At 37.6% G+C, this 25838-nt stretch overlaps 1 protein-coding gene across 4 annotated transcripts in view; it reads right to left on the bottom strand.

The window, feature by feature from the left end:
• The window catches only part of nkain2 (sodium/potassium transporting ATPase interacting 2), a 162045-nt gene that overhangs the window by 1424 nt on the left and 134783 nt on the right, over positions 1 to 25838 (bottom strand). For 2 of the 4 annotated variants that reach the window (XM_056269266.1, XM_056269264.1), the window contains exons 5-6: positions 9710 to 9770; positions 4223 to 4304 (exon numbers count right to left, since the gene is read on the bottom strand). In XM_056269266.1, the coding sequence (XP_056125241.1) occupies positions 4223 to 4304; positions 9710 to 9770 (143 nt within the window). Of the gene's footprint in view, positions 1 to 4218; positions 4305 to 9709; positions 9771 to 25838 lie in introns of those variants that run through there. The other 2 variants (XM_056269267.1, XM_056269265.1) reach the window with 1 other exon arrangement.

The following is a 25838-nucleotide window of genomic DNA, read 5'->3' as shown; positions in this document are numbered from 1 at the left end:
GCTTTTTGGATATTACCTTTCATGTTGTGTGTAATATCAAAGATCAAAGTGCACGATAAACTGAGTTATTGTCTCCTAAAAGAAAGAACCAATTCTGAATTGAATGAAATGAGTTGTCAGTAATTCCTGTCTTACTTCCTGCAAAAACCTATGTAGGTTTAGTTTGTAACAAATTTGCATAATGCCAGCCTATGTTCTTCATTGGCTGCCTTCGAACAACGTCTACTATGACCCTCAAACACTGTAGTTGTAGCTGAGGCCTGGAAGAGTTTGGTTTGTGTAGTCGACATGACGAAAAGTTTTCTGTTTTCTGTGCTGTGAAAGCAAATTCATTTCACGTGAACTTCTAAAGGATGAGGACTCGGGCTCAAATTCATACAGTAAAACCAACACCATTGTTACTGTTCGTATCACTTTGTTTACAAGCGCTGAGGAAGGCTCAGGAGCTATAATTCAGATATGGTAATGGGTGTTTTGTTTCCGACACACGCTGCAAGCAGTAGACCAATCACAACAGACTAGGCCATCTGCCCAATCAGGGCAGAGTATGCTCTCGGGAAGGAGGAGAGAGACGAATCCTTTATCAAACCGTTTCAGACACTGTGAGAAAACAGGTGAACCTGCAAATATATTATGAGAAAATTAAAGTGTTTTTTTTTTTACCATGGATGCATCTAAACCTATTGTAGGAGACCTTGAAAACAAAATCAGGAACCTTTACAATAGCATAATAGGTTAGATCTGTGTGTTTAAGTCTCCAAGTACGTTTTAGAGCCACTGTAGGCCTTTTTGTGTTTTTTTTTTTTTGCATTGTGTTAAAGGAATTCCTTTTTCTCATCATGTCGTCTTGCCCTTCTAACTAATTATTAGCTGTGACCTTTTCCACTTTTCATTATTCTATTCTTCTCCACACTGAATCTCAAAATGCACTAAACAACACACACGCACATGCTTTCACAGGAGCACACGTAGAAAAACCTCCTCCCTGAAATTTTAAAATATGGCATCTGCTTATGGATGGACCTGCCATTCAAAGCACTCCAATGCATTATGGAAAAGTGAGAGTCTGACATTTACAAAGGAAAGAGACTCATGACGTGACATAATGATTAAGTCAGCCGGCCATGTAATAAATACAAAACATTGGCTGAAAGTGAATATTCAGTGCATTTTCAACAAGACACTTTCACCAAATAAGACTAGGGGAGCACCCGTGGGTACAGAGGGGGTGCGGCTTTTTAAGAGAATAATTATTTTTCTCTGTAGTCTTTCTCTGGATTCTGTGTAATCCTCATTAATCCCAATTTTACAGCATCTGTTCCCAGAAGACAAGGACGGAGTTGCATAAAGCATTGTTACTCGTCACTGATCTCAAAGCCCATGTAATTGCACCTTTCTGCTGTATACAGTGGTGGCAGAAAATGAAAATGCATGGAATAATGAAGCAGCACCCAAAAATATTTAATAATAAAAATTAATTTCAATAATAATAATAACAAATGTATTCCGCTTATCAATTACTTTAGTAACACTTAACAATAAAGTTTTATTCGTTAACATTATTTAATGCATTAACATGAACAGTTATTTTAAATTGCAATAATATTTCACAATATTACAGTTTTTACTGTATTTTTGATCAAATAAATGAGGCCTTGGTGATTTCTTTCAAAAAATCTTTTGAACAATATGTGGATATAACGTGTTATCGTAACATGATTTTTCTGAATTATTTCTTCACAAGCTTCCACAAGGGAAACCTTAATGTAAATTCTCTAGGGACAAACTAGAAGTCTGTATTATTGGTAAATCAACTCAGTCTCTTGCGTTTCTGATCGCATATCACTGGCAGGATTCCATTCAGCTTTTTTCCCTGTGTCTAGACTGTGGCGCTGGGCAGCTCAGCTGAGCCCTGCCTTCCCTAGAGGATGGCGGGGAATGTTCCGGCTGGTATTTTGCCGTCAGTGTCACTTGTGTGCCAAAACTAGTGACAGGCACATTTGGATCCCCGCCATATGTTTTCACATCAGTTGGGCTGATGTCACCCACAGGCCAAAGACAACTTTAGATGATGCCATAGGGTGAACTAAAGTTGAAGTTTACATATATATTATTTCAGTTAACGTTTATTTTATTTCAAGTTACATATATGGTATTAAGGGCTGTTTACACGCCACCATTTTCAATTTTTTTTTAAAAAAAAATCATGCATTTTTCTGCACATTTAAGCGGCCTGAAAATCGGGTTTTAGAAAACGATACCGTTATCGCCTCCATGTAAACTACAAAAATGCTAAATTTGTGAAAACTAATGTGATAAAAACTAAAACGGAAAAAAAAGAGCATTCGTATTACGTGTTCAGTCTATAGGCGCGTAGTTTCTTTACAAAGTGACATCGCCATCTACTGGCCTGGCAGCAGAATACAGCCATTTTAGTCGTTTTCGTGGATCCTTGTGAATGGGGATTGTTTTGACAACGTTATCGCCTGTATGAGAAAAAAGCAAAGGGAAAACGTTTCCATTTTTCGTACATTGTTGTCGTGTAAACATACCCTTAAGTTTTAGTTAACTATAGTATAACCTTGGCTAAAGATGAAGGGTCTCATCTCAAATCCCAAATACACCCCCATCTTCCATTAATTGGACAAACTGATAGTCACGCCACAAACTCACGTCATTGGTTGTTCCTGTGTTGCTATGCTGGCTTGTTTAATGTTTTGATAGTGCCTATATTTACATGTGTGAGGAAATAAACCTATTAATGGCTTACTTATAGCTTTCTATCCACATTAAAGACATTTACTGTCTTTAAGAGTATTTTTTTTTTTTTTTTTGCGAATGGGTGGCAGACTAGAATATAAATCAGATCTGTTGCATAGTTTTGATCCATTTCCCTAATTTTCAGTGACTCCTCCAAACCCTCCTTTAGATCGGGTTGGTCTTCCATCAAAGAGCCGTCTCTATATAGATAACAAGCCTAAGCTTTGATCGCATTGCTGTCTCACCTCCTGGCATAATGGAGTGCATTGTGGACATAAAGGCTGACTCTATAGAACACAATCACCAATAGATCAGTGTCAATAAGCCAAATCCTCTTAAATCTCCCAACGATCACCCAGTCCCACCTCTGAGCATTCAACTACTTCCTCATAAACATTTAAGCTGCCAACAGAGACTAAGCAAACAGATCACCTCCCCTAATATTGACCTAAGCTATTGTCCCAGCCAGACTGACAATGATATTATTTCTTAGAGATGTTATGCTAGAGATACTCCTAAGGGTTTTGTTTTGCTCCATGCTCTGTCACGAACCACCTCTCATAAAACCACTTGGTGGAATGCCCAGCATGTCCAACAGAGAGTGTTGTGAACCCAGACTCAAACACATGAGAGCACAAGAGTCTACAGACACTGGCTGTCATACAAAACGGTTGGGTCCTTATACATAACTTACATTTTGCTGTGGTATTCTAATCTGTAAAAGTTATTCAAAAAAAAAAAAAAAAGTCTTGTCCAGTAACATAAGAAATAAAATTAGGATTTATTTATTCGACAAAATCATGTTTTTTTTCAATAACATGATATACACTTTTGATTGTTTTATTTGACGCAGACAGACAGACAGATAGATAGATAGATAGATAGATAGATAGATAGATAGATAGATAGATAGATAGATAGATAGATAGATAGATAGATAGATAGATAGATAGATAGATAGTTAGTTGCGATAGGGAAACAGGAATTGCCTTGCCAAGTTTCTGTATTTATGAGCAGTTGCAGAGAGCTGATGAAAAAAACCCAGCATAAATCAACACGATCACACTAAATGCGTCTCTATAGCACGCAGTGTGTTTATCGTGCAATTTATACGCGAAAATTAGTTTTTACGTGCATAGGATACGCATGGGTTGGTTAGGGTAGGTTTAGTAGTGGTGTGGGGTGCGTGTGTTATACGTTTGGGTAGAATTAGTGGTGTGGGGTGCGTGTGTATTACACGCAAATGAACTGCGTATCAAATGCACGCGAAAACTGCGTATCATATGCACGTAAAAACTCATTTTTGCGTATAATTTGCACGATAAAACACAATGCGTGCTATAGAGACGCATTTACGTGAGAACAGGCTGGATAAAACACTGCCAAGACTGTACAAGACAATGTCGTGTGCAAAAAATGAGGTTCGCTTTGATTTAAAACCATTTGTGGTAGTGATACTTACATGTACATTGGTTGTAGTTGCAAATGCGATGTCTTCTGTGGCCCTTGGTAACCGTATGAATCAAACCCTCCTATAAAGTCAACTAAAGAAAAGAGAGAGAGAAAGTAAGAGGAAAATGGGGAAAAAAACAAGAGGATTATTGAATGCTTTTTAGGGTTGTCATTCATTACAATAAGCACCTTTTGGTTTTGTATCCCGTGTGTGTCAGTGTGATAATCATGTGTAGTGGATGAACAGCGAGCGGACCCTCTATGAGACTGATATCTTTGGAGGCCGGATTGTGGCACGCTGCCGGTCAGATATGATAGGCTAACATAAGGCAAGCTGACAGGATTAGCCCGCCGGCCCCTCTGTGAGGGCCCACCAGCTGTTTCAGGCCCTGGCAGACCCGAGTATCTGGGCTTTCCACAAAGATGCAAAGGTAATAAAGTGTGTGATAAAGATCCAGGCTTTGGAAATCCAAGGCTGTTTCCTAGACTAACGAGCACAGGAGATAAGCTGTGGAATTAGCAGAGAGCTTCTCTCGTGCATCCCAAACAGAAGGAGAGGGGAAGACTGAAATGATTATCATTCTGATGATAGATTTTAGGGGGCATATACCTACAAATCCCCTAATCCACGTAGGTCTCATTGTTGAATTAGACCTTTGTCCCGATCAGTGTTATCTGGGGACCCGCAGAGGTCAGTCTGAAAGCCTGAGCCTGTGGTGTTACAGGGCTTGAATTTTGGCGTGGGATTGCCCGTTTTGTGCATCATTTTACACATTCCTGCAGATTTTGTGCTCACACCCAATGTGCGCGCACATAAAGCCGCCTCTCAGAACTAAATTTAGTTATTTTCACTGCTTATTGCGCTTAAACAATCAAATACACACAAAATAATGTCAAAATGCCGGTGCTGGCGAGTATTCGCATAAACACAGTGTGAATGTAGGAAAAGATAACGCATGTGTAACAGTGTAATGGGTCCATGCGTCAGGTCTTAAAGTGACAGCAGCCTAATATACCTTATGAGATAATATTAAACATAGGCCTATATAGCAGTTTTCCCCATGGTTTCGATGCCAAATGTGTGACGTCACAAATCCCACAATATCCAAAGGAGACGTTTTTGTGACTTGATTAAATAAATGCTTTGATTATGATGAGGAGTCTGTTTTAAGCCATGAAACTTGCAAGATGTTTTAATGGTACAAAGACCTCTTTATATGTCAAACGATCAAGGCACATTCGATTTTATCATGTCATGACCCCTTTAAAATGTAAATTACAGCTGTGATGGCAAAGTTGCCATTACTCCAGTCTTCAGTGTGACTTTTGATCAATCTAATGCATTGTTGCTGGATAAATATATTAATTTCTGTAACATCTTACTGACCCCAAACTTTGAAATGCTAGGGCGTATAAAAAAAAAAAAACACAAAGTAACATTTAAAATGGAAAACACTGATCATATCAAAAAGAAAATTAAGCTACGCTGCACTTCAGAACATTCTCATCTAAATGTCCTTTATAAATATATCTGCAGGGGGTAAATGTTAAAATAGATTGCCTTGAGGCAGATATGTGCTCTTAAACAGCTTTTTAAAACATTTCCCCTTCCCAATGGAACAAATATCTCAAGTTGTTTTACTGCTGAAATTCCTCCTAGCTAGTCCCGCCAAGATAATGGGAAATGCTGGGATCACTGATCCAGTAATGAAGTAAAAAAAACAAAAACAACATACAAGTACTGTCAACTGTGGGCAAGCGGACAGATCGAGGGTCTATGGGCCGCCTTGAGCTACAGCATTAGCATTCAAAGACATACAACAACCATCTCTCGACCCCAACAAAATAACTCAAATAGCTATTTATTCTGCTTTAAGCGACACATCCCAGAAAGGAGCCATTTCAGTGGCACCGGCGCTGCAGGGAATTAGGCTGAGATGGACGTTTTCTCCTCACAGACTCCATATAGCAAAGCTTTACGAGTTTTATTGTTTTGGCTTCGCCCTTCCAAAAGCTTTTCCTCCGACAAAGGCATTTGTAAACTGCACGCGGCGCACAAAGACTATCAGCATGAGTTCCCACCTCCCTGCAACCACAAAGCCTGATTGCATATCCCCAAAAGGAAAGCCCTAACCTAATTTCCTTGTTATAGATGCAAAAAGTGTTTCTCCACAACTTGTGCGCACTGACACTTCCTAATTCTCTCGCTCTTGTTTTTTCGTTCTCTCAGAGGCAGACTCATTTAAATACTGTCCTTTCTTTAAATGGGCCCTGGGACGCTACCCTTGATAGTAGCTGTAATTACGTGCGGACCGTGTTGATTGGTTTGAGCTGTTCATTACCTTTGCGGAGGTGCTTCATGTACTATATTAATTAAAGCCGTAATGGCCAATATGGCTTCCTGATTAGTGTTTCTACATGCCTCAGGGACCAAGCCATCAATATCATTCACCTGCTTGGAGGATTCAGAGCTTCAACAATTATATTCCTCTGTAGAATCTTCCTATGAACATCAACAAAGCTGATAAACTCTCAGTGGACACTAAAATTGCCATGCAGCCGCATGTCTTTCATCACAAGCGCTCCGCCAGTCACTCAAACTGCTACCCATGGACTGATTGGGAGACTTTCAAGAAGGATTTCCAATTACACAGATGTTCTAGAATCTCTCCTGATCACTGATTGAGGCAATCAGGAACCTCATTGGACACCGGGAGCGCTGCTGAATTAAGTTTGAGGAAGTTAACCGAACAGAGTAGCGGCAGAAGTTTTTGCGATGCAAAGCTTATAGCTCATTTGACTAATCTAATGCCAATAAACCGGTTTATGTGAGAGGATGAAATTATTTAGTTTTTGCACACATTGCTTAATTGGAGAGTTTTATTCATAAGGTATTCTGAATAAGGCTGTTGCACATAATCTGCACATTTCTAGGGATTCAGATTTAAGATGCTTTTCTTCACCATAGGAAGTAGATTAAATGTTTAGCCAAAATATTAAGTAGTTCACCCAAAAAAAGAAAATTCTGTCAAAGTCATTTGTGTGAGGAACAAACCAAAAGTCATTATTTGTTATTCATGCCCCATGCCAACATAGGCTAATGGCGTTTGGAATTGTTAATTTGGAACAAAATGAGGGTGAGTAACAAGTAGTGAAATCCTATATATATACAATTCCAAAATAATATATAAAGGGGTTGCACAGACTAGTTCACTTTAAAACTCTGCCAGGACGCTTTAAGCTTGACATCGACTAGTCATCATTGTCCCGCATTCTCATTGGCTTGCTGGCATATGGGGGATTTCATGCACAAGGAAAGCTGCAAAGGGAATCCCTTTTAATCCTTTATTTCCTTTATTATTATTATTATTATTTATTAAATAATAAATCATATATATATTCTTTAATGTTGTAATCAAATAAATCAAATGAATTCAGCCTTAGTGAGCATAAGAGTCTTCTTTCAAAAGCATACATTTTTAAATGCATTCAAAAGCATTAAAAAATAATATATATAATGGATCACGCTCTGGCTTGGACCAACATCCCAATGAACTCATGCATAAAACTCAAATACACACAAATATCCTGGTCTGGACTAATAGACCATCATGCTACACTGGATGTATTCTGCCACAGGGCTCCCTCTTCGTGATCTTAACGTGTAGTGAAGGCACTCCGTTTAATGAGAGGCTGGCCCTCCAAATACGGCCATGCTTAATTACATACAGAGTGAAGTTTAATGATTCTGATTACTCTGATTATGAAATGATAAAATGCATTGAAAATACAGAACAAAGAAGGAGGATGCCTAACAAATAAACAGCCACACACACACTTTTACATGCATCTCTTTCTGTTTTAGTTGCTTGGTGATGAGAGAATGATGAGGGAAAATAAAGATTGCCTCTGCAAGAGAACAACAGTATTGATCTTGTATGCCAGTGTTAGGATGCATATGCTTTGTTATTGTAGCTATATTCCTCAAAAGGCTCTCCCAAGAAAAAGTTGCAAGCATCTGAAGGCAAAACACAGTAAATGAATAGAGTTTCTTTATTCTGTGGAACACAAATGGGGAAATGTTGAACAACGTGGAGCCCACTGTTTTCAATATAATGAAAGTGAAACAACAAAAAAAGCACCATAAAAGTATCATAATCAAAAGTGGTGCATATTCCAAGTCTAATGAAGGTATATGATTTTCATTCTCTTTTTTTGTGTTCCAAAGTAAGAAAGTCATAGGTTTAGATACATGCGAGTAAGTAAATGACCAGAATTTTTGGGTGAACTATTCCTTATACATATATTAGGGGTATAAGGGGTATTATCAATCAGTCCATTGTGATTATTATGCTTTAAAATCTTTTATCAGGACAGTAAGGCGATTAAAGAGAATGATCCATGTGTCTCACTCAGAGTGGTAGTGGCTGCAGTGGTGCTAAGTGTGGTCGTCTGAACATTACAACGGGAACAATTTTATCCTTGCTTTAAAACACTAGGCCACAGGCCGGTCGTTTAGGATCAATAAAAGCAATCTTTTAGATTCTGGAACATCTAAATTCAACTGTTTACTGGGGCATTCAAACTAGGCTAAAGATCTGTCACCAAGAGCAGGAAACGAATATCCCCCCACAATGCTAAAGCATAAAGTGCATGCTCCATATCTGTGAATATAAAAATCTGATAGTGTGATCCTGTTTGGTTTATATATATATATATATATATGTGTGACCATGGACCACAAAACCAGTCACATGGATTTTTTTTTTTTAATTGAGATGTATACATCAGCCGAATGAATAAGCTTTCCATTGATGTATGGTTTGTTAGGATAGGACAATATTTGGCCAAGATACACCTATTTGAAAATCTGGAATTTGAGGATGCAAAAAAAAATCGATATATTGAGAAAATCACCTTTAAAGTTGTTCATTTATGTTTGCGATTGTGTTGCATTCACTCACAAAAATAAATGTTTTATATTTACGGTGGACATTTATAAAATATCTTCATGGAACATGGAACTAAACAACCTAATGATTTTTGTCATAAAAGAAAAATCGACTTGTGACCGGTTTTGTGATCCAGGGTCACACATATATAATATTTATAATATTTAAATAATTCTAAGGAGGCTGTACTGTACCAACTAGGGGACTAAATGGCTATGTGTAAAACAAACTGTCATTTGCACCACTGTCTGTTCAAAATAAATGAAAAGAAACCTAGCATTGGGTATTGGTTGCTTTTTCCTGTTGTACTGAACTCGTATCGAACTGTGACCCCAAAACCGAGGTACGTACCGAACCAAGACTTCTGTGTACCGTTACACCCCTAGTATATATATACATATATATATATATATATATACATACACATACAAACAATGTTATTTTAGATCTCATATTAGAAGCATGCATTATCTATTTGAGTGTAAAACCCTCATTAAAAGATTAACAAAAACACACTCATGACTCAGTTATGAAGATATACTCACAGCTGTCCTCCTCTTCTGAAATGAGCTTCACAACATAACAGGCATAGATGAACCCAGCAAGCTGTGAAGAGAACAGAAAACAACTCTGATTAGAATAATCAGCCGCACTAATCAATTTGCCTATATTAAGGTTAAGAGTAGGGCACCAAATGGAACTGGAATAATAATCTTTCCCAAACAGGTTTCCCAAACGTTCCCAGCACTACTCTTGTAAGTTGACGTTGGATCAAAAAATAAAACAAAACAATTGAAGAAAACTAGAGGATCTTTTCAAGTGTAAGTACAACAAGAAAGTATTTCCCTATTCTAAAAACAAAGTTTTATCTACAAACATTTAAAATGTAAAATTTTCTCTATCAAGAAACCGACCAAAATGATCGAGGAATCCAATAGAACACTCTTTAGAATGACAATGTCCCTCCCCCAAATCATGATTTTACTTTGACAAAAAACCCAACTTCCTCTTTCAACATAAAATACATCAACAAAGGAAATAAAACTGTTTGGCAAACCATTTCATGAGGTAATTATACCAGAATAAGAAAACAAACCATCATGGAAGACCATTAGTTCATTCGGTTAATTAGAGCTATAAAGAAAAAATAAATTAACAGTAGATAAAACATGTTCATGTTTTGGTCAAATGAGAGAGAGTCTGTAATAAAACCAGGAGAGAATGAAGAGATGAAAGATAAAGGGAGGTAGGCATATTTTCATTGATGAAACAGGTGTTGTACCGGCGAGAGGTTCACATCAAACTGAGACACCGCCACAGGAAATGGGTCTTTAGAGCTATGAGGACAGAGAGAAGCAGAAATGCTGGAGCCTCATCGTCTCTGTCGCTCCAAAACACAGCACTTCTGAATCCTACAAGCACACGGATGCACAAAGCTCCCATTTTCCTGGCTCTGAATCACTCATCAGCATCCGTGTTTAATGAAAAAGACGGTCGGTGGCACACTTGGGACTTGAACAGTGCAAGAGGTATAAATGTGAAATGATGATGAAAAGATCGTACGAGAATATCGAGTACTGTAAACACATTTACTGGACAAACAAAAGGCTTGGATTAGAGCAGACTCTTTAAAAAGCTCAGGGAGCACAGCTGTGCTTTTTATAAACCCTCTTCATCAGAGAGCCCTGTTGTTGTGTGTTAAACCCGTGATTTTATAGAACTGGACTGATTTGATGTCTCTGATCGAATCAAGAGAAATGATAGAGTGGGACAGCTTGAAGTCCATTCGTCTGCACCGCAAAATCAAGGTCTACAAGATCAGCACAAACACAAAGTTTACTTCATTTGACTTACTTGAGTTTATTCCAAGTAATGATGTGACCAGTCGGCTGTTAAATTTGACCTACACTTGATGTTACTTTTCAAATTATTTAATAACAAAAACCTTTCAGTTCCGTATGTGAGATGAAAAAGGTACAAATAAAGGCGTATAAACGTTGGATGAGTTATTTTAGTATGTGCTGAGCCTGTTGGGTATAGTGTAGTTCTAGAAAGTGCATCATGAGTCAGTCATATACAGAGCACCATATAGTCCTTGGCCTCAGAATTTTAAAAGCACTTAAATACTGAAAAGAACACTAACAAATAAATAAATCTTAGTGCTTCAGTAAAATCCAGTTGAATTCATTATTTATAGTGAATAATGATTTAAAACATATTATACTAATGAATATTGATATTCATATCAGCAAATTCAGAATTTTCAGCGAATCATTATTCCAGTCTTCAGTGTCACATGATTCTTCAGAAATCTTCTGCTCAAGAAACATCTTTATATTATTATCAATGTTGAAAAAACGACTAGCAAAAAAAAAAAAAAAAAAAACAACCTTTTTAAAACCAATCAAAGCACTTTCACTATGGACAAGAGAGACACGTAAATGGTAAGAAAAAGTAACACAAAATAACCTTTTATGAGTAACCCAACATGTTATATTTAAAAGTAATATTCCTCAACACTGCCCACAGTTGTGCTTAGAGTAAATGTACTTTGACATACTCCTAAAAAGGCCACCCAGACTTGAGTTTATAATTAAGAGGCTGAGCGCCATTTGCTTTTCTACGAGATACAAACTCGTGTCCCCTCAGGGGATGCTCTAGAATGCAGCCGTGTTTACAAGAGTGTTTAAGTAACGTCATTTCTTATCATTTGAGCAGTTCATTTAACTAAACTCACAGAACAAACTGTCCAGGACTGCATTCCCGGTCCAATCCCTCCAGATAATCACAGTGCGGCAGCAAATGGGAGGATTTAGGATTCCGAGAATACCTCAAGGTCTTGCTCTCATTTACACGGAATAATGTACCACTCCCTCCTCCTTCCCAGCGGCAGTGGAGAGCATGAGGCCGCACTCACACACATGCAATCCGTACCCAGACAGGGTCATTTACATAATACCGCACAGCTATGTGAAGGACAAGGGCCTAATGTGGTGTCACCGCGGCTCAGCACGTATTGGGCCAGACAGTATTCTGGTTCCCAGTTCCTTGGATACAGCAGGAAGCATGGATGAGGAGACAATGGAGGCAGCTAGCAGCCAGGATCGGTGTGTTTGTGTGGGGAAAGGGTTCAACATACACAATACAGGCTGCTCTTTTGATTACCTGATGCTATCATCTGCCCATTGTGTTTGCAAAAGATGTAAACCAAATTAGTGGGCTGTACTAGCTGTGTGATAAAGAGCAGAGAAAAAGACTTGGAATGGAATGGTGGCAAACTGTTTACTCCAATATGGCAAAAAAAAAAATAACATGCCAAATAACAGCATGGCTAAAGGAAATATACAAATAAAATGTAATGTAGAACAAATAATGTAGAACCTCAAATATCAAAACATACTTCAAAATGTACTTTTAGACCAGAAAAACATTTCCCATATTAAATTACATTTTGGAAAAAAATATATTTTGTACAAATAAATATATATACACTCACCTAAAGGATTATTAGGAACACAATATTAATACTGTGTTTGACCCCCCTTTCGCCGTCAGAACTGCCTTAATTCTACGTGGCATTGATTCAACAAGGTGCTGAAAGCATTCTTTAGAAATGTTGGCCCATATTTATAGGATAGCATCTTGCAGTTGATGGAGATTTGTGGGATGCACATCCAGGGCACGAAGCTCCCGTTCCACCACATCCCAAAGATGCTCTATTGGGTTCAGATCTGGTGACTGTGGGGGCCATTTTAGTACAGTGAACTCATTGTCATGTTCAAGAAACCAATTTGAAATGATTCAAGCTTTGTGACATGGTGCATTATCCTGCTGGAAGTAGCCATCAGAGGATGGGTACATGGTGGCCATAAAGGGATGGACATGGTCAGAAACAATGCTCAGGTAGGCCGTGGCATTTAAACGATGCCCAATTGGCACTAAGGGGCCTAAAGTGTGCCAAGAAAACATCCCCCACACCATTACACCACCACCACCAGCCTGCACAGTGGTATCAAGGTGATGGATCCATGTTCTCATTCTGTTTACGCCAAATTATGACTCTACCATCTGAATGTCTCAACAGAAATCGAGACTCATCAGACCAGGCAACATTTTTCCAGTCTTCAACTGTCCAATTTTGGTGAGCTCTTGCAAATTGTAGCCTCTTTTTCCCATTTGTAGTGGAGATGAGTGGTACCCGGTGGGGTCTTCTGCTGTTGTAGCCCATCCGCCTCAAGGTTGTGCGTGTTGTGGCTTCACAAATGCTTTGCTGCATACCTCGGTTGTAACGAGTGGTTATTTCAGTCAAAGTTGCTCTTCTATCAGCTTGAATCAGTCGGCCCATTCTCCTCTGACCTCTAGCATCAACAAGGCATTTTCGCCCACAGGACTGCCGCATACTGGATGTTTTTCCCTTTTCACACCATTCTTTGTAAACCCTAGAAATGGTTGTGCGTTAGTCCCAGTAATCCCAGTAACTGAGCAGATTGTGAAATACTCAGACCGGCCCGTCTGGCACCAACAACCATGCCACGCTCAAAATTGCTTAAATCACCTTTCTTTCCCATTCTGACATTCAGTTTGGAGTTCAGGAGATTGTCTTGACCAGGACCACACCCCTAAATGCATTGAAGCAACTGCCATGTGATTGGTTGATTAGATAATTGCATTAATGAGAAATTGAACAGGTGTTCCTAATAATCCTTTAGGTGAGTGTACATATATAACAAAAACATATCGAAAATATGTTTATGTAAATATATTACTACTCAATGCATGCATTACTATACAAAAAATACTAGACGAAAATACTTACAATGTAAATGGGAGGTCAAGTAAAGCACACTGCATTGTGGGATACATATTCCACACACTGTAAAAAGTGATCAGTTGACTTAAAAAATTTGAGGAAACCCGCTGCCTTAAAATTGTCAAGAAAACTACATGTGTAATTGAAAAAATAAAGTTATGTTAACTTGACATGCATAACTTATTTTTTTTCAATTACGCATGCCGTTTATTTACTTATTAATTTTATGGCGACGGGTTTCCTCACTTTTTTTTAAGTTAAGTGAACTGATCACTTTTTACAGTGCACTCCACTGTCATCTGGATATTCCATGCATGTAGAAAACTTAGAGACTGCAAAAATGAGTAAAAATAAGAAATGAGAGTAAGAGTTAAATTGTAGTGTGCTACTCTAAACAGCTCTCTCTCTCTCTCTCTCTCTCTCTCTCTCTCTCTCTCTCTCTCTCTCTCTCTCTCTCTCTCTCTCTCTCTCTCTCTCTCTCTCTCTCTCTCTCTCTCTCTCTCACGCGCGGGTTGTTGTATTGTGTACCCTCTTCCTCTGCCATGTCATTCCCAATAGACAAGACTAAATTTAGGTTCTATACATGTGAATAATACATGCAGGGTTTCTAAAGAGGTGCTAAATAATTGAGGAAGCGTCTGGGAGCAAAGGATTGATCTCGATGCAAGTGTCTTAAAGTTGAACCTCACATATAAGCTTGCTCATTCTTCCTCGCCTGCAGTTTCGATTAACGAGTTTTAATGTTTAATATGTTTATCTTCAAAGCATGGAGCAACTCGATTCACTTCTCATTGAAAAAAGGCATTAGCACGTTAGGAACGCAAATGTTATTGAAGCTACATCCGCTACAAAGGCTTACACAGAAACAGGCTACATGTCTTACATGACAGAATAGCAAACTTGTGTGTGCTTGTTAACACTGATTTACATCCTATTACAGTCAGAATAAAGAATTTAACTCCCATATAAGTGCCTCTGAATAAATTAATTTATCAAAACAATAGATAAAAAAACAACAACAAAAATGTACAGCATTATTTGAAATGAAGTGAATTCGGACTTGACAGGAAATAGCTAGATTGTCCCTCCAGCACAAATCAACAAATCAGTTCACTATTATTCATTTTCTGCAATTTAATGAAGAAGTGACAAGTCTTTTTCATTCCTCTCTCGGACACTGAGAATATAAAGGTCTGTTTTTATTTTTTTGCTGCTGTGCCTTTAAGAAAAATAAATGTAAACTATCCAAAATATTACACACTACAGTTCAAAAGTTTGGAGTCAGTAAGAATAAATTTTTTTTTTAATCCTTTTATTCAGCAAAGATCCATTCAATTAATCAAAAGTGACAGTAAGGACTTTTGCATTGTTACAAAAATCTATTTCAAATAGAAATGCTGTTCTTTTGAACTTTCTGTTCATCAAAACAACCAAATCAGCATATTAATGATTTCTGAAGGCTCATGTGACACTGAAGACTGGAGTAATGATGCTGAAAATTTAGCTTTGCTCTAACATAAATTACATTTTAAAAATATGTTCAAATAGAAAACAGTCATTTTTAATTGTAATAAAAGTTTACAATATTACTGTTTTCACTGTATTGATCAAATAAATGCAGCCTTGGTGAGCATGAGAGACTTCTTTTAAAACGTACAAAATCTTGCAGACCCAACGAAAAAAATCTTCGGATGACTGCTGTTCTTTCTTCCCTTTCATTAAGATCTGTTCTTACAGTTTCCTACTGTACATAACCTACATTCTCTTTCACTTTTCTTCTGAGCAGTATAGCTTGGCTTAATCAATTTAGTATGTTGACACAGCATCAGTCAACCCATTTCTGTGGCAATGTGGATGCCTGCTTCAAACTGCGCTCTCGCACTTGGCGGCTTGGACTAATTCACATGTCCTTGACTTCCTCCTCGGGCGCTGGGCCTCTCTCCAGGTGGGCTGCTCACTCCTGGCTTTTATAGACTGCGCTAGTGAGCTACTTAACATGCCAACAACCACCCGTGTTCTGACGCACCAAACGTCTTCTGCAATCTTCCAAGTGCAAACACTTATTCAGGGGCGGTCGGCGTTGTGTTGTTGTTGTTTTTTTAACACAGCATTCTCAGCACAAATCAAGGGTGAATGCTTTATGCACTTTATGAAATGATTTAAATAGACAACCGGTAAGAACGGCCGTGTTCTTGTAAAAAGTGGACAGCTGACACAAAGAAATGCTGATTATATTGCCGTTGGGGTCTTTTATAGGGCGAGAGGAGAAGTGATGTGTTTTTTATTACTCATAGTGGTAAAGTCAAACTGTTTTTTTAGTAAAACGGTCCTTTTTTTAAATGGACTGATTGTTGCTTGGCACAAAGCAGACAGAACATCACAAATACGGCTAATGCCTTTGATTTGTTGCTAGCTCAAGGACACAGATGCGAAAAATCAGACTTTTCAGGAGCTAGTCTGCCTAAACTGACTAAATAAAAAAGACTGTTAGAATGAAATACAATGAGGAAACAACTAGTTCAACAACGCCAACAAATCAACAAACACACAATAATGATAACTTTACAGTAAGGTTTCATTTGGTAACATTAACCCAACTAAGCCAGTACGTTTGTTACTGTATGTGTTAATCTTTGATAACATTAGTTCATCAAAATATCATTAATTAATTTCATGTTACTTCACAGTGCATTAACTAATGTTAACAAATACAACTTTTGATTTTAATAATGTATTAGTAAATGTTGAAATTAACATTAAGAGAGATTAATAAATGCTGTTCATTATTAGTCCATGTTAACTAATACTAATGTTAACAAATGAAACCTTATTGTAAAGTGTTGCCATAATAATAATAACTGCTACTCGAAATGAAGGTTAAGGGTTTGTTCACATCGCTAAGTATTAAACTTCCCTGCATAAATTATCTAATTGAGATAAAATAGAGACTCGATCTGTTGACTTGGGCAAGCAACCACCCGAAACATCATCGCAACACTATTTTATTACAGTTTAATGGTACAGTATTTCAATGGTAAGTATGTTTAATTGGGTCTTTTGCTAGGCTACAGAAATACCAGACATGCCATCTTTGACCTTCAAAAAATGCCAAAGGAATAAAAGAATGAAACATTCAAAGCCTCATTTACAGTTCAGATCATCTAAAATACATTTCAGAGCATTTTCAATATGAGGCACAAACACTAACACTAATACTTTGTAAAAAAAAAAAAAAAATTTACAAATGATTTAGTCCTTCTGGTTTCAGAAAGTCACTTTTTAACCTACCGCCTAAGCCTTTTAGTCCTCGGAAGAAAACAATTTCAGTGTTGACCTCCTTAGGCATTGTCCACCTGGCTGTTAATCTGAATTAGATGCAGTACATTAGTGCGGCTAATGCCACGCTATAGCTCAGAGCTAGCAAAGGGAAGTCTTGTTAGCAATGCTAAATGAACCTTTTTAGCTTTTTAATCACGGCTAAGAACTCCCTTCATTCACCGCCTTGAGTTCTCAACTCCTAAAGAGTCATTTTTATAAGAAAAACCATGCAAAGAGGGAACAGAGGTTTTTAAGAAAATGTTATGGAGGCACGTGAGATCACTGGGATAATTTTTATTTGAGAAAATGTGTACTTTGACATATACTACGATACTGAATGAGTATCGTATTCATGTACCATGGTATTTATATGGTACTCCAAGGTGCATTAAACACCACAGTCTACCACAGTCAGATCGCCACTTTAAATAAAAGCTAAACTTACTGTATGGACAAAGCAGACATTTTTTTTTGCCATAGTGCACATTTTTCCATAGTGTACTTGCATCCAATAAATCATTTCAATTTGCACAGAAATTATTGAAATGATCAATATGATAAATAAACATTTTTTAATATAATATTATTATAAGTAAAAATATTATTATTATTATAATAATATTAAAATAATTCAATATTATTTAATAAAATAAATGAAAATATTTGCTAAATAAATCAGCTAGAGTGTCACAAACAGAGGTTTCTCAGGCAGGCAAGCTAAATTAACGAACAAGTGTGGCATTTTTTTTTCAATTCCAGTGTTGGCTGTGAAATGATCACCTGACACTGCTTACGCAGCAATACCAAAATCCAAAAATGCAGTCGACCCTCTTCCAAATGTTTTTAGTAATCTCTACTTCAAAAATCACAGATAATAGACTTTAACTCTGTATCTATAGCTGCCAATGTTTTTATAAAGGGCAACAGTCCGTGAGTCAGTTACACACCAAGAGTTTTCGCTTTGTTGACAATTGGCAGAACTCGCCAGTGTTAGTGGGGAAGGAACACAAAAAAGTGAGTAAAGCCAACACTTTCATCTCAACTGCTTTGATTCCCAAACAACACATCACACCCAATTTTCCACTTTCACAATTGAGCAGGCACTTAGCCAGAGGGGATAAGCTTCTCTATGACACAGTATAGCACCCAATGCTCATAGAGGAAGCTCTGCTGCTGCGCTTCTTGAGAAACACACAACACAGACCTTCATACTACAGTACTCCATACGCATATTGGTGATCTGCCACACCGAACCTGACATGGCTAGAGGAGCGAATGAAGAAATCACACCTCTGTGTCGCCTAAGAACGGAGACCCGAAAAAAGCAGTTTTAAATAATCCACCCACAGTAAAGGCCTCTTTCTTCAGATGGATATTATACTGTAAGAAGTCTGACAGCAGGATACAGATCAGCTTTCTCCATTTTACTCTTTGCTATTTAGAATTGTTCTTATTAATAACAACAAGTATGATTCACAATAGCCATGTGTTTCTTTTACAAAGAATCTCACGAAAGCATGTCTAGATAATAATTTATCCCAAAAATTTCAAAAACAAATGACCAATTTCTTCATTAAAAACAACTTATTTGTTATTAATGAATTAATCAAAGATTCATTTATTAAATATACAATACTTTCAGTGAAACCAACAGGACCAAAACAAATGATATAATAATTAATAAATATAAAGTGTCAATAAACTTGTTTCTATATAACTGTCCATTCACATTAAACTGGGAAAAGAAACCTGACATGCCACTCAATGCATAAACTGTAGGCCTTATTTAACAATTCATTTAAATAATTTAAAAAAAATTACACACCTTAGCTTTAGCTTTGTTTACAAACAAACAGTATACCATGCTGAATACATATATCAGGATTATTTACATTACAATAATGAGAATTGGAGAAGGGGTTGTAATAACAAATATAATTGTATTTAAAATATTATATTATAATAATACAATTAATATAATATAAAATACAATAATATAATATAATATATCTAAGCTTTATAAGTAGGTAACATGCTTCATTCATACTATGATGGATTTATGCATTTCAGCTCTGGTTTCTTTAATTTTTACTGGCTTCTGCAGAGCTGCTTTTCCTTCACTTGATGGTAATTCATATCGCCCTGAGCTCCCAGCTCCATTGTGCCTGGATTGATTGTCTGCTGTAAAAGCCGACTCTCCAAGTAAAGAGCATAATTGCTCTTTGTTTACAGTAATGAATTCAGACATCTCATTGATCTTGACAAAATAATGTTTGAATACCTGCTCTGCATACCGGTTGCCAAGAGTGCCAAAAGCCTGGAGCGCGATGGTGCACGCTTGCTTCGCATTTCCGGTTTTACACTCTGGAAAGTGACAAAAGCGCCGCCAGGAGTGATGCTATTGAGTTGTGACTCAATACAGAATGGCATAAAACACACAAATCATAAAGGCAGCCTCATGAGCTTGTTCAGACAGCAGGAGGAAGACTTTGCAAACCGAATAAGACACACGACATAACGCTTGGCAGACCTCGCGGCCTCCTGATGCGTTAGCGCTCATATTTTAGAAGGAAAAGATGGGTGGTGGGCAGGTGTCCAGCTGAGATCGAGAGGTCAGGCTTCACTTGGAGCAAAGCCGCAACGACTCACGGATAATTGCTTCAGTGACCTCCCGAAGCCCTCCATCAGTAATGGCAATTTTATAACACACCAGAGATATTTCCTTTCCTGGTGGAGTATAACTGGGTAAGTGAAAGGTTCTATCCTGACAAACAGAGGAACAGACAAAGGGATTTAACAGACAAAGCTGAAGCCTGCAGGTGGTGGGCTGGTTTATATTGGATGGTGCGGCTACTGGAAGGTACAGAGATGTGATTGCTTGGAAAAAAGGGAAAAAATCCTTGCAGACGATTATAGTAAATAAATTGCATGTTTGTTTTGTCAGGGCTTTGGAATAATCTCTCTATGTCATAACAGACGTAACATAGAAAAACATCTCTGCCTACTATAACAATGACAGATTTTACAGTTATTTGGTTTCAGTCTGGCTTGGTTTGAGTCCAGCCGCTAATACCATACGTTATACGTGTTGAACATTGATCTCGTCCAGACTCTGACAGATTAATGACTTGTATGATGAAGAACCATAAGATCCCTGCCTGTCACTCACACCTCAGAGTATTCAGATGAGATTAGCTTCCAAGTAATTTACCAATTCTCTTTCTTACTGGCTTTCTCTCTCAGTGCTCAAAAGATCAGCTTCAAACACATTATACGTGTGCGTATGTATGTGTATACAGTCTCTGGTCAGAATTATTGGCACCCAAAGTAATCTGTGAAAATAAATATGCATTGTTAATCCTTTTGACTTTTTTTTTTTTTTTTAAATCACAAAAACCTTTCATTGAAGTAAAACAAATGAAAACGGGGGAAAATCTCATTATGAATTAAATGTTTTTTCTCTAATACACATCGGCCACAATTAACGGCACCTCGTTATTAATAATTTTTTGAAACCTTCTTTTGCCAGATGAGTTTGGAGAACACCTGACAAGAGATCTGAGACCATTCCTCCACACAGTATCACTCCAGATCCTTCAGATTCCCAAGTCCAAGTTGATACACTCTTTGGTTTTCTATAGGGTTCAGGTCTGGGGACTAGGATGGTCATGGCAGAACCTTTACTTTGTGCTCAGTGACCAAGGTTTGTGTTGATTTTGATGTTTGTTTTGGATCATTGTCCTGATGGAAGATCCAAACAAGGTCCTAAGATTTCTAACAAAAGAAAACAGAAGTTTGTATTTGATAGAATCCATGATGCCATGTATCTGAACAAGATGTTCAGTACCTCCGGCAGAAAAATAGACCCACAACATTAAAGATCCAGCAGTCTATTTAATTGTAGACATGGAGTGTTTTTTTTTATATATTATCCCTGTGTGCACCAAACCCTTGAGTGTTTTCTGCCAAAAGCTCTTTATTTAGTTTCATCAGACCATAGAACCAATTCCATTTGAAGTTCCAGTAGTGTCTGACAACTGAATATACTGCAATTCTCCAGCTGTGATCCTTGGAGAGTCTTTAGCCACTCGAACTATCCTCCTCGCCTTGTATTAAGACAAGATAACATGTCCTCTTCCATGCATTTCCTGTTTATTGGAACTTATTAATTATTGCCCTGATGGTGGAAATGGGAATTTTCAATGCTTTAGCTATTTTCTTACAGCCACTTTTTCTGTGAAGCTCAACAATCTTTTGCAGCACATCAGAACGATATTCTTTTGTTTTACCTATTGTGATGGATGATTAAGGGAATTGGCCTGTTTCCTCAAATGTACACTCCCGTGAAACAGAAAGTCATGGTTGGATAATTTCATTTTCCTAGTCACCCTGGTGTACTGAAAATTGTAAATATGAAGGGGAATATACTTCAGAGATATTTTACTCATAAGAATTTCTAGGGGTACTAATAATTGTGGCCAACGTGTATTAGAGAAAAACATTTATTTCATAATGTTTGATCATATTTACCAAGGGTGCCAATAATTCTGACCACAGCTGTATACAACTAGCTCTTCTTAGCTGATTCTTGTCATCTTCTTGCTCGTGTGGTGTTTGAGTAATAGGGCTCCGCCATTCAGCCTTGGTCTCTGATTTCTCTGACTTATCAGATGAGATGCTCGGCCACGTCAGCCGCGCCGGAGATATCAGACCTCCTGTCACTCAACCGCGGCCCGCATCGTTACTCACTCCGGCAGAGTGACGGAGAAAATAGCAAGACAAGAAAGAGAATGAAAGGGGTCAACAAATGGACAAAAAGAAACAGTTTCAATATAAATGCAAAAGAATGGTCACATCTGCATACTGGCTAATAGGAGATGGATGCATGCGTATTTAAATGCCCTTTTAAGGAGTTTTAAGATGAAAGAGGGGTCAAAGTGGACTCACCAGTGAGATTAGTTGAACCTTCATGTTGAAAAAAGTCCCCATTATAAATAAATAAATACATTTAAAGTAATTAGTTTAATAACACAGAATGACTGCATCAGGGGTGCGTTTCCCGTACAATGACGTAACTCACTGCTTTACTATAGTATGATGCATCATTGAAGAAAACACAAACTTGCTAGTCACTTGCTAGCCCTCAAAAATGGTGCTTTAAATCTCTTGACAAACTAAAAGACGTAAATGACATTTGTATGTAATTATGTATGTATACTGAATGTCAGCTAGCTTATTTTGCTCAAGTTAAGGTGTCCACATGTCATGCAAACTAGAAACTATATGCTTCTAACCACAGGTCGAGAGCTGTCGTTCCAACCACACAACTTTGCGATGCTGTTTGCGAATGTTAATTAGAACAATGGTTTCGGGAAACACTGACTCGTTGACCTATGCTGATAACGACAGAACTTGCGAACATAGTTGGCTAACAATGCTTTTGGGAAACGCACCCCTGGATGGTTTAGTAGTCACCCAATAACTGAGTACTCAATTAGTGAGTTTGACTAGTTTATTCAGATATTGATAGCTTTACTTATTTTTAGCTGCTGTAATTAGAAGTTGGTGAATTTAGAGGCAAAACTTCTCCAAAAGGCTTTTACTGTCAGCACACTACAACACGCAACCGTCTTTGCATCCGCTTTGAAGCAGCACCTTTCATCCTCTTTAAAGCACCTCTGCTGCACTCAAATCACATAAATAAGCCCTCAATAAAAAAAATGTTTGTTAAAATTTTTAAGTTAAAAAACACATCTCAAGACTCCTTTCATTCCGTCGGACTGTTTTTAAACACAAGAATATTGCTAACCAAATACGTCTGATCGGTGTCTTAGCACAGACTAGTTGACCCAGCTCTCTTTATTTCAGAAGAAAAGGGTTAAAATGTATACCATGGTAAACAACGAGCTATGTCAGAGCTTGAGAAATTGCCTTTGAGCACATAATCCTTTTAGCCTTTCTGCAATGACTGCATCCAATTTGATTCAGTGTTTGTCTTTTCCCATTTGATGGGACACATATTTCCCTCACAAACCTGGCACTGACCTTTCCTTCATTTTCTTATCATTGTCACACATAGCTCAGAACAATAGGCATCGAAATAAACAGTGGAAGGAGAGACACGTCTAGGTTCAGCTGTTAAAATGAATGTGTGAGCCTGGGATCCCAATCAGTCATCCTGAGAATGCAGAAAGCAAGCAGTATTAAACTGAGCAAGTATGTCCACCCATGAATCCTAAGAGACAGTGCACAGGGAGAATTGTTAGCGCACAGGGGGTTTTGCAAATTCTACCACTCAATCAACAGGCTTAATACAAAAAAGTTACATAAAATCTGGAAAAGTGGGGCTATTAATATACGATGCAAATATGATGCAAACAGCTTTAAGAGGGGTATAAGAATTTAAGTAAATCTTATTTCAAGTAAGCTCATTCATTTAATGTTGCCGTTAATGGACCCTCACTAAACAATTAGGCCTACATACTAATTAGGGATATACATTCACAATATATTTGTGAAGATCTTGCTGCTAATATAAAATTAAGCTACATCATTTGCTTTTTATTTAGCCATTAAATTACTTCAATATATTAGTTTTGCATTCCTTGCTTATGTGTGTTAAGAAAGATGTTTCTAATTTAAATTTTTGAAGTCGCAAAAACAGCATCAAATCATTTCAAATGAGTTCAAACTGACTATTTAAATAAATATCAATTCAAAAGTCTGATTCAGTTGCATGCCTTGTTTTTACAGCAGGGTACATTTCTCATGTATTGAAAATGTTTTAGTAAAAACATGCAGGTCATATTGCAGTTTAATACTAAATAATGTTTTATGGGTGAATATAAATTTTACTTTAATTTCTTGCAGTAGGCACTTATTGAATCTACTTGGTAACTGTTTGGTTAAAATTACTTGATTCATTAATTAGAAATACCATAAAAAATATATATAAAAAATTCAGAAGCCAGAGGTTTGGTAAAATAAATATTTTTAAAATACATTTTTTATTTATTTAAACAAATTAATTAGTTAATTAAAATACAAAAGTAAATAAATGCATTTATTTTACATTAATAATAATAATAATAATAAATATAGCTGCAAGCAGCAATACGGGGCCAAGCCCTGGAAGGCACCGCAAGCAGAACAAGTACAGCAAGCAATAGAGCTTGCTGTATTAGCGCAGTAGATTAGAACAATGCAGGAATCAACACAATTTTTATACTCATCCAACACGGGGTTCGAACCCACAACCGGAACAGCTCAGGATTAGCAACACATGGTTTAGCAGACTGCGCCACTCAGAGGACATACAATCACAAACTGCAGAGGAGAGGTTTCAGTGTAAGAATGAGCACACAAAAGCAGGTTACCAAGTTTCATGTCTCTAGATCAAAGGGTTCAAAAGTTATAACCATTTCAGTGTTGAATTTTTGAACTGGTGGTGGCGCTATAGAGATGGTCCTGGAGACTCAAAATTTGGTCCAATTACTATTCATGACCATCACTAGAAGTGTGCCAAATTTCATCATTTTCCTATGTACGGTTCTTAGGGCTGCCATAGACTCCCATTTGCGGAAGAAGAATAATAATAAGAAAAGTAACGGATACAATAGGTGCCTCAGCCCCTTCGGGGCTTGGCCCCTAATAAAACAAAGCAAACCATTCTGCAGCAAACTGATATCAAGATATATTCAATATATTGTTAAAAGGCTAAATAATAAAGAGATGTTTTGTCTTATATCTAGCCTTGCGGAGCATAATGATAACCCTACCATCAATAAGAGGATGCACTGTAATTAAACAAAGCTTGATTGATTATGAGTGTCATTGAACATGTTCAAGCTCATCAGTATAGCTGCTAATAGAGGCTTTCATTGACTTGTCTGACTGGACTCAAGGCTACAGCTGCCTGTTGAGAAGGACGTGACTCAAAACCACCAGCTGTCATAAGTCCTATAAACCCGGCATGACCCAGTCATCTTAGTAGAGGCCTGTTATAGTCCTCTGCATGAGAACAGAGACTGAAGCTTGACACAAACCGGGACTAGCTGAGATTTCTGTTAGCATATGTCATGGTGCACAGTCGTGACAGCTGATGCGGAGGTAACCACCAGGGATGAGAATACACCCAGCGCCCACATAGAAGAGATTATCATGACGTGAAATTTTCATAGTCCACATGCTTAAGCAGCTTGAAGCTGCTCACTATCATTACTGTATAGTCTCTGTAATAGAGATGGCATTTAATATTCAAAATAGCATGCAAGATGAATAAAAAGCATTTGCGTTAGATACTGAAGGTCTCATTGCACGTCCTAGTGAGCTGACTTACTGCCTACCTTCTGAAGCAGCATACTAACCATAAAAGAAGGCTGTGACTTAGTTAAATGGTCACACATGACCATTGCAGAATGCAACTTCAACCGAGGGGAACCCCTATTGTCAATGTTCTGATGCGTTTTGGACTTTTAGTTTGCATTCATCAGTTTCATTTTTTCTTTGTTCTAGTTTCCCACCTCTATGTGGGTTTGTCTCTATGG

This window comes from Rhinichthys klamathensis, unplaced genomic scaffold, assembly GCF_029890125.1.
Source record: "Rhinichthys klamathensis goyatoka isolate OS25496 unplaced genomic scaffold, OSU_Roscu_1.1 h1tg000281l_1, whole genome shotgun sequence".
Taxonomy (NCBI): Eukaryota; Metazoa; Chordata; class Actinopteri; order Cypriniformes; family Leuciscidae; genus Rhinichthys; species Rhinichthys klamathensis.
The sequence above is the reverse complement of the archived record's forward strand: the minus strand, read 5'-3'. Positions and strand labels throughout refer to the sequence as shown.